Source organism: Phascolarctos cinereus, unplaced genomic scaffold (genome assembly GCF_003287225.1).
Source record: "Phascolarctos cinereus isolate Bilbo 61053 unplaced genomic scaffold, phaCin_HiC Scaffold_9;HRSCAF=440, whole genome shotgun sequence".
NCBI lineage: Eukaryota > Metazoa > Chordata > Mammalia > Diprotodontia > Phascolarctidae > Phascolarctos > Phascolarctos cinereus.
Window position 1 is genome coordinate 75,836,201 of NW_027556402.1, and position 17,656 is coordinate 75,853,856.

Genomic DNA, 17,656 nt, shown 5'->3' on the forward strand with positions numbered 1-17,656 from the left:
CTCCAAACAAACATTCCCTTTCATATTTTCATACAGTTATACTTCAGGACCTTGCCATTGATGAAGTACCATTTTTTTTCCTTAGTAGATCAAAAGATAAATGGAAATAGAAACTATTACTTCATAGCTATTGATAAGCAAAGATAAACACACCATTGATTTGAAATATCACTGTATTTGTCCTCTTTTTTGATGATGAGAATGGACCATCCAATATCTTATTAAGAAATAGCATTAAGTTGCATCTAGGAGGCTGGGTATTAGAAGATTTCCTGTTACCTTATGTTGTGATTTTTCTAGTTTTACTGGAATGAGCAGATACTTTTTTTTAAGAAAATAGATTTTTTTAGCACGACTTAACACCTTAAAGTACATTTTTTTAAAAAGGAGCATCTGTGATCAATATGAAACAAATACAATTCCTTTATTGAACAGCTTGGATGTCACCAAGCATAACGTGAGCATTTCTCACTGATATTTTATGGTCGCTATTTAGATGGCAGTATTTAGTGGTGTGACTTGTCCCAAAACCAGCCTTTTAATTTTTTTGATTTATTCCATTCAAACAATACGTACATGCTAGCACGGGAGAACCATTTAAAAAGTCACCTTATATATAAATTACACAGAATGTATCATAGTCCAATATAAAGAAAAAGAAAAGGAGGGCAGTGCCTGGCAAAAGTATTCAATAAATGCCTTACATTTGTGTCTTTGCCAAATGATTACAATTCCATTGCTGTTCAGTTCTTAGTTATGTCTAACTCTGCATGACACCATCAGGCACATCAGACCCTTCTATCCTCCACTATCTGTTAAAGTCTGTCCAAGTTCATGTTCATTGTTTCCTTGACACTGTCTATCCATTTTATACTCTGTCCCCTTTTTCTTTTGCTTTTAATCTTTTCCAACATCAAAGTCTTTTCCAATGAGTCTTGTCTTCTCATTATGTGGTCAAAATATTTAAGCTCCATTTTCAGTATCTGACCTTCCAGTGAATAGTCTGAATTAATGTCTTTAAGTATTGACTGACTTGATCTCCTTGCTGTCCAAGGGACTCTCAAAAGTCTTCTCCAGCACCACATTTTGAAAGCATCAATTTTGTGGCACTCAGCTTTCCTTACACTCCAGCTGTCACAGCCATACGTTGCTACTGGGGGGAAAAACATAGCTTTGATTATATAGACATTTGTTGGCAAGGTGATGTCTCTGTTTTTATATATACTGTCCAGATTTGCCATAGCTTTCCTTCCAAAGAGCAAATGTCTTTTTATTTCAGGGCTGCAGTTGCCAGCTGCAGTGATCTTTGAGCCCAAGAATATAAAATCTGACACAGCTTCCATTTCTTCTCCCTTTATTTGTCAGAAGTCATGAGACTAGTTGTCAAGATCTTGGGGGGGGGGTTTGTGTTAAGTTTCAAGCCAGCTTTTACCTTCTCTTCTTTCTTCCTTATCAAGAAACTTCTTAATTCTTTGCTTTCTACAGTTCAGTAGGATGTACATTTTTCTATGCTTTCCATTTAGAAAATTTTGTTATAGCTTGTTTTTTGGACTGTCTATCCCTTTTGATCCCATTGGCTACTATTACTAAATGGTTAGTTGTCCACTGATGTATTAAGACACAGCCTAAACATTGTACTTTGTGTGGACCATTTGATACATTTGACCATCTGATGTCAATTTAATTTTAGTTTTTATTTGTTAAAACATAACAATCAGTAGATTTGTTTCCTTATCTTGATCAGTGAATTTAATAAGCTACCAAAAAAAAAACCACACCAACCTTTGATTTTCCTTGCAACTGAAAGAAATGCTCTGAACATTTTCATTTGACTAAAAGAATACTATACCAAATTAACTTCCTTCCTTGCTAACTCTTCCAATTTCCTAGTCTTTCCATAAGCTATCCATCACACCATATACCTCTTTTCTTTTAATTCAAAATGAAGGGTTCACTTTCTTCTGAATGTTTGCAGCCTTTATTCCACAAACATAATCCAGACAGACTTTGTTCACTAATCACCCTTGCAATTATTTCCTTTATCTGTACAGTTATTTTGTGTGTTTCTGTTTTCTGAATAGGGATATGCCTTGTTTCTTCTTTTATAGTACTTAAAACTATCATGCAAGTACTTGTAAAATAAAAGAAACTTACTGAAGTAGCAAGTGCTACTTTTATACATCTCAAGGTTGTTTTTTCTGTATTATCTGTCAGGCTATTCTCCCCAGAGAGACTATATATACATACATATATACAAAAATATGTGTGTATACACATCTATATATATTATACAAAAAGAGAACCTAAATGTAAGAATACCTTTGTTTAGAAATATTTGTTGGATTACTATGTTTGTTGAGCAGCCAATGAAACAGGCATCATTCTTCTTATGGCAGAGCTTTGCATAAATGTCTATTTCATTTACTCTAAGTAAATAAAATCTTTGATTTCCCCCCTTTTTTCTCTCCACTCAAAATACTGAAAGAATAATTTGAATTTTATGAGAAATTGTTTTAATACCATGAGATGCATAATTTCAATGGTGTGATATTTCACCCACTGATACAGATCAAAACCCCTCTACACCTTTGCAGCTAGTCTTCATATGTCATGATAGCTAACCTGGTGGTCACCTTATGATTATGAGCCTAAGTGATTGATTAGCTGTTCTTCAGCTGAAAGACACAGTACATTACTGAGTCTTTACTCAAAACCTTTCCATTGATAAAACCTGCCAGAGCTTGGAGTATATTGGCATTGTTTTTGAAAACCCAGAGTCCCTCCAGCAATGAATGAGGTATCAAAGTAGGACTTTATGGAAGGGCAGTGGATATAAATAAAGCTGGTAGTCACCTCTGCTCAAGTGGTCATGTGCACAGAGAATCCCCTACCATGATATTTTTTTATTTTTCACTTAACCCAAAGCACCTAGTATGACTTTTTAAAATAACCATGACATGATATGGACATAGCCTTTTTTTTTCTGTTTTGTTTTTATATTGCAACCATTTGCAGATTGCTCCCACTTTTTGAGAGGTCTCTTGTAACTAAGTAAAACAAAGTAAAAACAGTTAAATAAAACAAATAATCCACAACATTTCACACCTGTAACACCCCCTCCCCCAAGGGAGAAGGGAGGAAAGAAGTAGTAAGGGAAAAGGGAAAGGAAAGGGAGGGGGCTGATAGAAGCAGGGCAGATTGAGGAAGGCAGTGGTCAAAAGCAAAGCTCTAGTGAGGAGGGAAAGGGAGAAAGGAGAAAGAAAAGCATAAACATAGGGACAGGGCAGGATAGAGAGAAAGACAGATAGTAATCATAACTGTGAATGTAAATGGGATGAACTTTCCTATAAAATGGAAGCAGATAGCAGAATGGATTAAAAACCATAATCCTACAATGTGTTATTTACAAGAAACACATTTGAAACAGAGGGATATACACAGAGTAAAAGTAAAAGGCTGGAGTAGAATATATTAAGCTTCAACTGAGTAAAACAAGCAGGGATAGCAATCCTGATATCAGACAAAACAAAAGCAAAAATAGAACTAATTAAAAGAGATAAGGAAGAAAATTACATCCTCTTAAAGGCACAATAGACAATGAATTAGAAATCATTATTAAACATATATGCACCAAGTGATATAGCATCCAAATTCTTAGAAGAGAAGTTAAGGGAGTTACAGGAGGAAATAGACAGCAAAACTATAGTAATGGGAGACCTCAACCTCCCCTTCTCTGAACTAGATAAATCTAACCACAAAATAACAAGAAAGAAGTTAAGGAGGTGAGCAGAATTTTAGAAAAGTTAGATATGGAGAAAATTGAATGAGGACAGAAATATACCTTTTTCTCAGCAGTACATGGCACGTACACAAAAACTGATTATTATGTACTAGGGCATAAAAACTTCATAATCGAATGCAGAAAGGCAGAATCATTAAACATATCTTTTTCAGATCATGATGCAATAAAATTTATATTAATAAAGGGCCATGGAAAGATAGACTAACCATTAATTGGAAACTAAATAATCTAATCCTAAAGGATGAGTGGGTTGAACAACAAATCATAGAAATAATCAGTAACTTCATCCAAGAGAATGACAATAATGACGCAACATACCAAAACTTACAGAATGCAGCAAAAGTGGTGCTTAGGGGAAATTTTATATCTCTAAATGCCTACATGAGTAAAATAGAGAAAGAGGAGATAAATGAATTGGGCATGTAACTAAAAAAGCCAGAAAAAGAACAAATTAAAAATCTCCAATTAAATACCAAAATAGAAATACTGAAAACCAAAGGAGAGATTAATAAAACTGAAATTAAGAAAACTATTGAACTAATAAATAAAAGTAAGAGTTGGTTTTATGAAAAAAAAATAGGTAAACCTTTGGTTGATTTGATGTAAAAAATAAAGAAGAAAACCAAATTACTAGTATCAAAAATGATGGGGGAGTTTTTTAGGCAATTGGGGTTAAGTGACTTGCCCAGGGTCACACAGCTATTAAGTGTCAAGTGTTTGGTCTGAGGCCGGATTTGAACTCAGGTTCTCTTGACTTCAAGGCTGGTTCTCTATCCACTGCACCACCTAGCTGCCCCCAGTATCAAAAATGAAAAGGGTGAATTCACCATCAATGAAGAGGAAATTAAAATAATAATTAGGAACTGTTCTGCCCAACTATATGCTAATAAATTTGGCAATATTAGCAAAAATGGATGAATATTTACAAAAAATATAAATTGCCCAGATTAAGAGAAGAAGAAATAAAATACTTTAAAAATCTCATTTCAGAAAAAAAAAAGAAATTGAACAAGTCATAAATGAACTCCTTAGGAAAAAAATCTCTTAGGCCAGATGGACTTGCAAGCAAATTCCATCAAACATATAAAGAACTATTAATTCCAATACTATATGGACTATTTGGGAAAATAGGTGAAGGGTGAAGAAGGAGTCCTACCAAATTCTTTTTATGATACAAATATGGTATTGATACCTAAACAGGGAAGAGTCAAAACAGAGAAAGAAAATTATAGAGCAATTTTGTAATGAATATAGATGCAAAATTTTTAAATAAAATATTAGCAAAAAGATTACAGCAACTTATCACATGAATAATACACTATGACCAGGTAGGATTTATACTGGGAATGCAGGGCTGATTCAATATTAGGAAAACTCTCAGCATAATTGATCATATCAACAACAAAACTAACAGAAACCACATGATCATCTCAATAGATGCAGAAAAAGCTTTTGACAAAATACGACACCCATTCCTATTAAAAACCCTAGAGACCAAAGGAATAAATGTAGTCTTCCTTAAAATAATAAATAGCATCTACCTAAAACCTTCAGCAAGCATCATATGTAATGGGGACATGCTAGAAGCACTTCCAATAAGATTAGGGGTGAAACAAGGATGTCCATTATCACCACTGTTGTTCAATATTGTACTGTAAGCATTAGCTTTAGCAATAAGAGAAGAAAAAGAAATTGAAGGTATTAGACTAGGCAAAGAAGAAACAAAGCTATCACTCTTTGCAGATGATATGATGATATACTTAGAGAATCCTAGAGAATCAAGTAAAAAACTACTTGAAATAACAAACAACTTTATCAAAGCTGCAGGATATAAAATAAACCCACATAAATCGTTGGCATTTCTATATATTACTGACAAAGCCCAACACAAGAGAGAGAAAGAGAAATTCCATTTAATGTAGACATTGTAACACTCTCTCCTCTCTATTTTTTCAGATAACAAGTCTGTTAGATTTGTCACATTAGAAAAGAAAAAAGAAAAACGAGTATCCATAGTCAGGTAGCAGATTTCTCAAAGGATTTTCACTTACTTCATCTTCATTCTGCTGAGGAATAGAGTTGGAGTTGTGCTTATACCAGCCCATGCTCTCTGAACACTATGGTTAGAGGACTGGACTTGGAGCCAGGAAGATTTGGCTTGAAATCTTACCTTTGGCACTTATTAAATCACTTGACTTTTCTTATCCTCAGTTTTCTCATATATAAAATGGGAATAATAATAACTTTTGGAACTATCTCACAGTATTATTGTGAAGCTCAAAGGAGGGAATGCACATATATCATTTTGCAGACTTTGAACATCATAGAAGTGCAATTAATTAGTTCCATTCTTGATGCTACTGTAGTTCTCTCAGGTGTACTGATCTACCTTACGGCATGGTTTATCTCCATGGCTGAGATAGAATTTCTCTATTAGAAGGAAGGATACAAGCTACTCCCTGTGTACCAAGCACTTTATAAATATTACCTCATTTGATACTCACAAAACACTGGGAATTAGTTGTTATTATTAGCATTCTTGTTTCACAGTTAAGGAAACTGAGGCAAATGGAGGCTAAATGACTTACCCAGGGTCACAGAGTTAGTAAGTGTTTGAAGCTGAATTCGAATTCAGATCTTACTAACTCCAAGCCCAGTGCTCTATCCATTTTGCCACCTTACTGTTTCTAGAAATAAAACTGGACAAAAGCTATAATGCTTATCTTTATTAGTATATTCTTGTAACTGCCTCATTCTGCGTGGATAGTATTTATACACAGAAAAAAAAATCAGAAATATAGGAGCAATTGGATGTTTAGAGTAGCTAAATCTTTTAGTGACATTCACATTTCAAAAAAAGAAAAGTTAGAGTTAGCCTGGTATAGTGATCTGTGAATACACTTAGGTAGTTCAGTGAATAAAGTGCTAGGCCTAGAGTCATTAAGACTTTAGTTCAAATCCAGCCTCAGACACTTAATAGCTGTGTGACCCTGGGCAAGTCACTTAACCCATTTGCCTCAGTTTCCTCATCTGGAAAAATGAGCTGGAGAAGGAATGGCCAACCACTCCAGTGTCTTTGCCAAGAAAACCCCAAATAGGGTCATGAAGAGTCAGACATGACCGAAATAACTGAACAACAACAATAGTAGATAGAGAGCTGGCCTCACAGGAAGAAACTAATTCAAATCCTACTTCTAACTCATACTAGCAGTCTGTATACCTGGGGCAAGTCCTTAACCTCTCAATGGCCTACACAATTCTGTAAGCCTCTGTGTCACAGAGAAGATGCCAACTTCAATTTGTGAAAAGATTTCTTTATCTGGGAAATCCAAGTATGATAAAATCATAGGTCCAATTCCTAACCCCACATGAAAAAACATATAAGAAATTAAATCTGTGTTCTAAATGCATGGCATAACTGGCCTCAGAATGAGGAAGACCAAGATTGAAGAGCTGTCTCTATCATACAGTAGTGGCCCCTTTCAGCTCTCTAAAACTATTGCATGTGGTTACTGAAATGAATCAGTAAACGGAGTTTCAGTGAAACATAGTGTCCACAGTCAAAGCTTTCAATAACAGTGAAATCTTAGGTTTGCCTGCCCCAAAATATACCCACTTGCCCCTGCCACATGTATGCACATATGGATATGTATGTTTATGTTTATATGCATAAATACATACATTCAACCATATACATATATGCAAAGATTTTTTTGAAAGTCTATGTGTATGTATGTATTATTTATTTTACAAGTGTAAAAATAAATACCTAGTCAAAAGATTTGGCTTGGAAAAACAGAGCAAGGGATGGAGATAGATTAACCAATTTTGTCCTTACCTAAATTATTGAAGGTAATTAACGCAACCCCATCCCTAAATCTGTCTTCCAAACCAAATTCCATCTCTAACTTTGAGGTCATAGCAAGTGACTGGAGGGCACACAGATTTCTTAGTTTTAATGATATTTCCATTGTCTCAGTACAAAAAATGCCAGTATGAAAAAAGTCCAATTATAGTTAAAATTTCAAAGTCTAACCTCATCAGGCATTTAGCACTTCATTTCATTTTGCAGTATTATTCTTCTGGAATTTATATTTAAAGGTTCTGGAGTTTCACTTACATATTTTCTCATTTTTATGTTTCACGAGAAATAAATATTCTTAGAGGAAAGAAAAATTGGAATTTTTTATGAATAGAAAATCCAAAACAGACTTGTTATGGTCTAAGATAATTTTGTAAATATCTGCCCTCAACATTAAGTAAAAGGCTTAAGATTCAGCTTAATCTCATCCACTATAACTGAAACTTTTTTCCCATTAAAAAATCATTGTCTGCTAATTAGTAATGCATGTTAGGAAGCATTCATTGCATTCTTTTTTATTTTAAGATATATATATATATATATATATATATATTATATATATATATATATATATATATATAATTATGAGTAAGGTCTCAAAGTAGCAGGAAACCTTGTAGGGAGATCATCTAAAACTAATCCCAAATCACAAAATAAATTGGTAACTGAATCAAATTATATTAAATTATATTTATATTAATTATTATTATATTATTATATATTATATTAAAATTATATTGAATGTCTTGAGTTAAACCTATTATTGCCATGAACTCATAATTTGGTGACAAGATGGATGCATTTATAACACTTTTCTAAAGGTTCCTTTAAAAGAATTCAACATTTGTTTACACTAAAATAAATGTCCAAATTGCTCCTATCACTGAAAAGATTTTAAATATTCACTACAATGAGATAAAGATGGCAAAAATTAAAATGTTCTAATATGATATTCATAGAAATGAAAGGTATGTTATCACATGTATAATATTTAATTAAAAAAACTGGATTTCAATTATATTTGTCAACAGATTCTATATAATTGTTGCTTCTTTTTTTTCCCCCCTATTCTCTGTAGCTGTTTGAAATTACAGTGCCCCTCTCCCATGGCCCCAAACCAGTTACCATCAGTTTTGCCAATCATACCTCCTGCCGATGTATGTCTAAGTTGGATGTTTATAGACAAGTTCATTCAATTATTAGACGTTCCCTGCCAGCGACACAGTCACAGTGAGTATGAGCTAAGTCTTCATTTCTGAATCCTCTGACACTAATATGAAGCAATCTAGAAAGTCACAACTTGATCAGAGCAAGCCTTGGGGAAGTTGCCAATTTGCTTAATGTACAAAGCTAAGGTAAAGTCAAATGTACAGGATGCTATAAAAGTATAATTAAACTAATAATATAGTTATATTACACAACATACAATACAAATTATAATATATAATTATAATGTATGATATAGTTACAAATAATGCACATAGCAATGTGACAAAATTCATAAAGCAAAACACCCATGGATCCAATGTCCTAGTACTTTATTGTATCCATATCAGGTCTTCTATTAAAGAAAAAACATCATGAATTTGATTTCATATCAAAATGATTTGTTCTTTGTTGTAGGGTGCGTGGCTTCATTAATGTAGGTTCTGATGCTAGTAGCACATATCACTATGCCTCTTAGCACAGTATTTGTATGTTTCTGCAGCCAGTTTAGTGAGGAGTCTTTTCAAACTTATGTGGGCTGATCCTTGGATAACAGAAGTACATTCTTGTGCCAGACCTCTCCCTAAAACCTTTCCAAATTTGTAGGACCTGTTAGAACTTGCACTGCTTTGGCATGTCCTCCATGAACTAGGGATCACCTGTGTGTCAAGAGGAAATGAAATCATATGGTTTATATTTGAATATGTTCCTATTTCTGTGACATTTCCCATTCCTGTAAAATTAGAGGTCTTGATCACATATACATATCTATATACACATACATATTGATAGATACATGTAGATAAATTTTAAATGGCAAGAAGAACCATAGCCCCTATTTCTATTTTACTATACCCCCTTTTTTTTTGTTGGTTTCAGAAACGGCAGCATATATGCCTCAAGGTCAGATACAAGAGTTGGAAACAGATTTAGATCTTGAGCCCATGATTAGGACATAGTCATTACCCATTGCAAAGTGACAGTTAGATGCCATTGGTGTCTCTCTTCTTCCCCCTCCCCCAACTGTGGATAACATTTAGTTCCTCAGCATTTCTAGCCACTAAAGAAATGCACACACAAACAACAACAAAAAAGGACATAAATACAAAATATTAATATTTATAAACTAGATGTATAGGATGCAAGTTTACATGACTCAATTAAAATTATGTATTACGAGTTTTTTTTTAAATAAATGTTGTTGTTGTTCAGTCATGTTCAACTCTTCATGACCCCATTAGGGTTTTCTTGGAAGATATTGGAGTAGCTTGCCATTTCCTTCTCCAGCTCATTTTACAAATGAGGGAACTGAGGCAAACAGGTTTAAGTGACTTGCCCAGGGTCACACAATTAGTGTCTGAGGCCAGATTTGATCTCAGAAAGATGAGTCTCCCTGTTTCCAATCCCAGTACTCAATCCACTGCCACCTAGCTGCCCTTATATAAATGATCTATAACTAATATCTGTAATGTGACATGCTCAATAGGAAGATAGTTTGGTGTCGATGAATAAGCATTGGTTAAGCACCTTCTATGTGCCAGGCACTGGGCTAAGCATTGAGGAAACAAAGAAAGACAAAATCTGTCCCTGCCCTCAAGGAGCTCACAATCTAATGAACTAGATAACAAAAAACAATTGTGTATGAACAAGACATATACAGGATAAATTGAAGATAATCAACAGAGGGCAGCCACAAACACTGAGGGAGATCTGGAATTTCTTGTAGTGGGTAGGATTTCAACTGGAGGAGCTGAAGGAAGGAAGCCAGGAGACTGAGATGAAAAGGGAAACCATTCCAGACCAAGGGGACAACCAGAGAAAATGCCCGGAGTAAAGAGATGAAGTATCTGATCTGAGGACCAGCAAGGAAACAAATGTTATTGGATTGCAGCATATATGAGGAGGGGAGAAGAATGTGTTAAGAAAACTAGAAAGAAGGGGCAGCTAGGTGGTGCAGTGGATAAAACACCAGCCCTGGTGTCAGGAGGACCCGAGTTCAAATGCGGCCTCAGACACATGATAGAAAGATAGGATGGGGCCAGGGAAGGGGTCTAAATGCCACAGGATTTTCTATTTGATTCTGGAAGGAATATGGAACCAATGCAGTTTATTGAATTGGGGAGAGAAGAAGAGTGGCATGGTCAGATATGTGGTTTAGAGAAGGTTAATTTTACAAGTGAGTGGAAGATGAACTGGAGTGAGGAAAAACTTGTGGCAGGGAGACAGATCAGCAGGTAATTGCCACAATCCAGCAGTGAGATGTACCATATCAGAGTGGTGGCAGTCAGCCGAGAGAACAGGTGTTGCAAAGGTGTTGACACACCTCCTTGGCAGCAGAACGGAGGGCTGAGAGAGTGAGGAAGAGGGGATGACACTCAGGTTCTGAGCCTAGGAGGATAGATATTCCACTCAACAGTAATAGAGAATTTCAGAAGGGAGAGGAGGCTTTAGGGGAAAGATAATAAGTATAGATGTTGACATATTAAGTTTATGAAGTCCACAGTGCGTCCAATTTAAGACATCCAATAAGCAATTGGAAATACAGTTCTGGAGGTCAGGAGAAAATCTAGGACTAGATAAGTAGACCAGAGAATCATCATCGTAGAGATGATTGTTGAATCCATTGGTACTGATGCGTTCACCAAGTAAAATAGTATATAGAGAGAAGATGACCAAGGAAAGGGACACATACCATTAGTGGAGGTGACCTGGAACAAGACTCACTAAGAGACTGACAAGGAGAACCAGGACAGAGTAGTGGCATAGAAATCTAAAGAGAAGAGAGTATTAAGAAAAAAGGGGGATCCACAGTGTCAAGTATTGGTTTAGTGGAAAGGGCACTGGACTTAAAGATAGAGGATTTGGATTCAAATCAGTTTTTCTATGACTTCAGGCAAGTAACTTAACCTTCCTAAAACTCACTTTCTTTATCTATTTAAAATAAAAAGATGTAGTTGGACATGACACCAAGGTCACTTCTAGGTCTAAATCTATGATATTACATGAAAGTTCTTACTCCTGAATGCTTTAATATTTTTAGCGTTTAAAAGTCTATATAGATTAAGATGCCAAAGGATTAGCAGATCAAGTTTTTTTCAAAGCTCAATGAGAGCAACTAATTTCTGTTTACTAGGCAAAGTCTGAAAACTATTATGAAGAATACTATTTATGATTTTTAAACATATATCAATATTACTTTTACTTTTTTTCTGAAATAAAAATTATATAAAGAAAATGGGATGATATAGCATTTTTAAGGAGGTGCCCTTGGAAACTTCAGTGGCACAGTACATCTATCTATCCCATTCAACAAATATGTGTTCAGCATGTATTACACATACAACATTGTTCCATAATCAGTTGAAGCTACACAGGTTAATGTGCTGTCCCTAACCTCAAGGCCTTTATAGTGTAATAGGGAAGATGTGATAAACATATCTTAAAAATGAAATAATATAAAATAACAATGAAAAAAGTATTACTGAATAGCATGTCACAAAAAGCTCTATGAACACCTAAAGTCAAATGAATTATAAGACAATAAATGCTATTAGTTCATAGGAGAATGAAATCCTATGGATTGAGATATCTTGCATGGTAAAGGTAGTAATAGAGAAGGAAGATCTCAAAGGAGGAGAAAGAATTGGGTCAGTAAAAAGTGAAATGAAGGCAGCGTGAAGTGAAAAGAAGAATGACAGTGCCTAGTAACTATGTTTTGTGTTTTATGGGCATGAACAAGAGTTCAAAGGCAAGAATGAATGTGTTGTACTCATGGACAATGAGTAGAGTAGTCTGGCTAAATTTAAAAAAAAAAGTCACATAGAAGAGTAGAACAAGATCTGGTCAGATAGGTTATTAAGTTCTAATTGTGGAAGGTCTTAAATGTTAGACTAAAAAGGTTGGACTTTGTTACCTAGGCACTGGGAAGCCATGGAAGGTGACATGATCATTGTCAGGATAAGTAAGCCAGCCAACATTCATAGGAATGAGAAAATGAGTCAATAAGGTTTATGCTGTTTCAATCTGATAAGGAAACTTATCAGTCACTGTGGGGCTGGAGCATGTGATAGTAAAGAAAGGGATAGAAAAGGAGGGACAAAAGGCTAAATCTAGCTTGAGGACTAGTTTGTTGTGTTTACAATCTTGTAATTCTTTTGTAAAAATTTCTGTAATGTTTACTACAACACTAAATAAAATGTGTTTGCTTATAAGAAGTTTTTTGAGGAAAATTTCATCCATATGAGAACACGTCTTCTTTTACTAAGGAACAGAGGGTGAATTTATAGGTTGGGCAGCTCTGACTTGGAATATGGGACTTCAGTGTTTTTGGATTTTTAATCTATAACAGACATTCAGCTCAAATGCTTAGGAACTTGACTCTCCATCAGTTTTTTTTCTTTCAATTTAGTTTCCTTTCTCTTTATTTTTAATTTAGAAGGTTTTTTTTAATGATTGTATAAAAAAGAGCCAGATAATAAAAATGGAACTGCAAAACAGGTTTCAGTAAAATACGAAGTAGCAGAAATGGATGTGGCAATCAATCTGCCAATTATATGTGTACATTTCCTGGCCACAAATAATCAGGAGCTGTGACATTTATTCTGTCCAGTTTTTATTTAGGGTATTCTACTAGCCTCAGTTCAAGTCTTCCTCTGAAGTGTTAGCCCAGTGCAAAATGCCAGCGGGTTGGTTGTTTCTAGGTTAAGCAAGCGTTATCAGATCTTGAACCTTCTTTTTTTTTTTCCCCTCAGAGTGTCTAACACCATGATCTCCTAAGCTCCCCTGGGTTCAGTCAATCAAACTTTCCCCTGGCTCTATCCTAGGCCATATTTTCTGAGAGCTTCTATAGGTTTCAGATATGGACTCAGCTATGTCTTTGGTCAGATGACCAGTTAGCTAAGTGTAAAAAGACACATCAATAGAGGTTGGGCTATTTATTGGTTTTTTTAGTCATATGCTTGAAGATGAAAGTTGAACCCATGGAGGTTGATGAGATGACCAAGGAGGAGGTATATAGAGAGAAGATGAGAGGGCTTAGGACGGAGCCCTAGGTATAACCAAATAGAGGTAGTAGGGGAGGGACAGTGATCCAATAAAGGAGACTGAAGGAGCGATCAGACTGGGAGGAGAAAAACTAGGGAAGAGCAACGTCACAAAAAAAGAAAGAGAGGAGTGAGCATGTAAGAGATGGAGGTGAGCAGCAATGTCTAATGTAGAGGAAAGATCCAGAAAGATGAGGACTTAGAAAATATCGCAAGATTTGCAATTAAGAGATCATTGCTAATTTTGGAAGTATCACTTTCAGTGGAGCGATGAGGTCAGCAGCTAAACTGAAAAAGGCTGAGAAGTAAAGGTAATAAAGTGATGGTAACAAACAGGTATCTTTTTTCTAGGAGTATGGCTGTGAAAGAGAGAAGAGATACAAGAAGAATGCTGGTTGAGGGAACTGGCTGATAGGATAAAGAGAATTCTTTTATGATTGGGGGAGATCTAGGGATCGTTTACAAACAATAAGGCAGAAGTTAGTGCATAAGGAGACACTGAAGATTAGGGAGATGGTGATGGGAAAATTGAAGGGGAAATCTCATAGAGGAAATGGAAGATAAGATCAAGGATACAATAGAGGGGTGGGTGATATCAAGGAGAAGAGCCACTCTTCCTCTGAGACTAGAAAAAACAAGATTGTTAGGAGATTGTTGGGAGCTGGGGGAGTTAGAGGGTTGGTTTCTTGATGATTTGAAGCATAGAATTCAATTTTCTCAGCAAAGTAGGAAGGGAGGTTCTCTGATAGAAAGAGCAGGAAGGGAATGGCATAAAGTAGCTTGAGAAAAGTACGGATGATTTGGAACACACACTGAGGGATGTGAGATAGCCAATTAGAGAAGTAGGATTAGGATGTAGTAGGGAGGGCCCCAACCGAGATCATATTAGCAAATTTTATAGTGAATTCAATTAACAAAGTTATGTGGCTTACCCCATCAACATTCAGGAATTAAGAAAACTAAGGACGGAAGAGGTTAAGTAAGTTTTCCAATATCTAACCCAGCTTAAACACCTTCAGTGGCTCCCTACTTCCAAGAGGCTAAAATAAAAGCTCCTCAGCATGTCTTTTAAGGCCATCCTAAACTTGATTCTAATCTACCTGGCTAATCTAATCTACTCCAATCTACTTGTCTATCTGGCAACTCACTGTTCTTTAACTTCATCCTACCCTCCTATTCTTTCCCTGTACTCTCTGAGGCAGTATGGCATAGGGGAGAGAGTGCTGAACTTTCCATGAGGAAGATCTGGAATTGAATCCTGCCTCAAATGCTTACTATATGAACCTGAGCAAGTTATCTTCATTTCTCTGGGACTCAGTTTTCTTTTCTGTAAAATGAAGAGTTGAACTCGATGACCATTAAGATCCTTTACAACTTTAAATCTGTGATCCTATTATTCATCTTTATGTATCTACACAGAACATCTCTCCTCCCCCCTAACCTCATGCAATTTCTCCTCATCGTTGCCCATCAAAATCCTTCGAGATCCTCCTTAGGGTCCATATTTTCCATGAAATCCATAATCTCCCTGCCACCACCACTGAATGAAAGCAATATTTCCCTACTTCAATTTTCCTAGAAATTTTTTGCTTCATTTCTCTTTTGTCTCCTTCACATTCTACTTTATCAGCAAGCATCTGAGTGCTTACTGTTTTCCAGGTGTTGTGCTAAACATTTACAGATATAAATAAAAGCAAAAGACAATGATGGGCCCTGCCCTCAAGGAGCTTATATTCTAATGGAGAAAGACATCATATAAAATGGAGCTGAAAAATGGGAGTGAGAAGAGAAACTTATGTAGAGAAATGGTAGCAAAGTCTAGAGAGTCAGAAACAAAGCTGGGAAAGGAATCAAGGATGGTTGGCCCAGGCCTTTTCTCAAAACGGTTCTGGAAAAAACTCACCAACTGGACAAGGGGGTAACAATGGCAGAGAGATGTTCCAGGGTTAGAAGGCCAGAGGGAACTTCTAGATTGAGAAGGCAGCTAGGGACCCAGTGGGAAAGTCCAAAATCAGAAGCAGAGCCAGGAAAGGAATCTTACAGACAGTAAAACTGAGGTTCTGAGAGTTTAATTGATGTGCCCATTATATGATTTTCAAGTACATTTCCATATAATCTACTTTTAAAAGCTGATTTTTTTTTAATGTCATGGTATAAAAGTACTGAATTGGGTGAAAGTATGTATACAGAAAGTTGTATACAGTATACACAGTCACTTAACTTTTTTCTGTCATAACTATGTTATTCCTTAAACTCTGTATCTTATCCAAAGGTGTCATGCAACAAACAAGACTTGCCCCAAAAATCACATCTGGAACAATCACATCTGCAGATGCCTGGCTCAGCAAGATTTCATTTTCTCCTCCAGTGTTGGAGACAGTGGTAAGACAAATGACTTTCTAAAGATTAGAGGCACAGATTCTAGTTTTTTGATTAATATAAAGTGATTTTAAATTAAAGTTAGAACTCTGATTTAGACAATTATCCAAAACAAGTCCCAAAGACTCATGACGGAAAATGCTATCCACCTCCAGAGAAAGAAGTGATGAACTCTGAGTGTAGATTTAAGCATACTTTTTTTACTTTCTTCATTTTTATTGTTTTTGTGTGTGTGCGTGCATGTGTGTGTTTTCTTTTGCAACATGGCTAATATGAAAATGTTTTGTATTACTTCACATGTATATTCAATATCATATTGCTTGCCTTCTTGAGGAAGGATAGGAGGGAGAGAATTTAGAACTCAATTTTTTAAAATGAATTTTAATTTTTGTACAAGTAATTGGGAAACATTTAATGAAATAGAATATATTTTTAAAGTCATTAAAGCTAGACAGGATATATTAAAATAGCATTGTCATTAATTATTTAAATAATTAATAATTATTAATTATTATTTAAAAGATGTCATCATCTTTTAGTGAAGTTTAAGGAAGTTTGTAATTATTACTATTTTTTAATGTTGGTGAGGAGCATTTAAAAAAATTTTTTTTGCATGAAATGGCACCTCTTTACAAGGTGAACTAAGGTATTCTTCATCCCTTTCCCAGCACAAAGGAAGGTATCCTTACAATGTTTTTGTCTGACCTTTCCCTAGATGCTTCAGATGGATTCCACGATATCTGTGGACCCAACAAAGAATTGGATGAAGAAACCTGTCAGTGTGTATGCAAAGGAGGACTTCAGCCTTCAAGCTGCGGACCCCACAGAGAACTGGACAGAAACTCCTGCCAATGTGTGTGCAAAAACAAACTTCTACCCAGCTCATGTGGAACCAACAGAGAATTTGATGAAAACACATGTCAGTGTGTATGCAAGAAAAGCTGTCCAAGGCATCTGCCACTAAATCCTGGAAAGTGTACCTGTGAATGTACAGAATCTCCAAGTAGATGTTTATCAAAAGGAAAGAAGTTTCGGCAACAGAACTGCAGGTAAGAGCATCTGAATCTTTCCAACATTGATACACTTTTCACAAATCACATGTAATTTCTCCTCTTGCTGTAGGGATGACTTAAGCAGAAAATGAGAGGCAAGATCCGGAAGATAGACATTAGCCATTGGTATCAAAAAGGTCTGAAATAACATAGCAGGGATATACATATAGGGATGGAATTTCAGGGAAGCACTCCCAATTCCTAGCACAGGAATAATAAGACAAGACTCAAGTCCTAGAAGAGAGATGGAGGGAGATGTTTTATGGTTCATAGGAAGCTATTAGGTTAGACTGTTTCATTGTTTAGGAAAAAA

General features: G+C 35.6%; 1 protein-coding gene across 2 annotated transcripts in view; it reads left to right on the forward strand.

Moving 5' to 3' along the window:
- The window catches only part of VEGFC (vascular endothelial growth factor C), a 158,483-nt gene that overhangs the window by 128,755 nt on the left and 12,072 nt on the right, over window positions 1–17,656 (forward strand). For both annotated transcript variants that reach the window (XM_020997839.2, XM_078148992.1), the window contains exons 4-6: window positions 8,743–8,894; window positions 16,185–16,294; window positions 17,007–17,340. In XM_020997839.2, coding sequence (XP_020853498.1) covers window positions 8,743–8,894; window positions 16,185–16,294; window positions 17,007–17,340 — 596 coding nt within the window. The remainder of the gene's footprint in view (window positions 1–8,742; window positions 8,895–16,184; window positions 16,295–17,006; window positions 17,341–17,656) is intronic.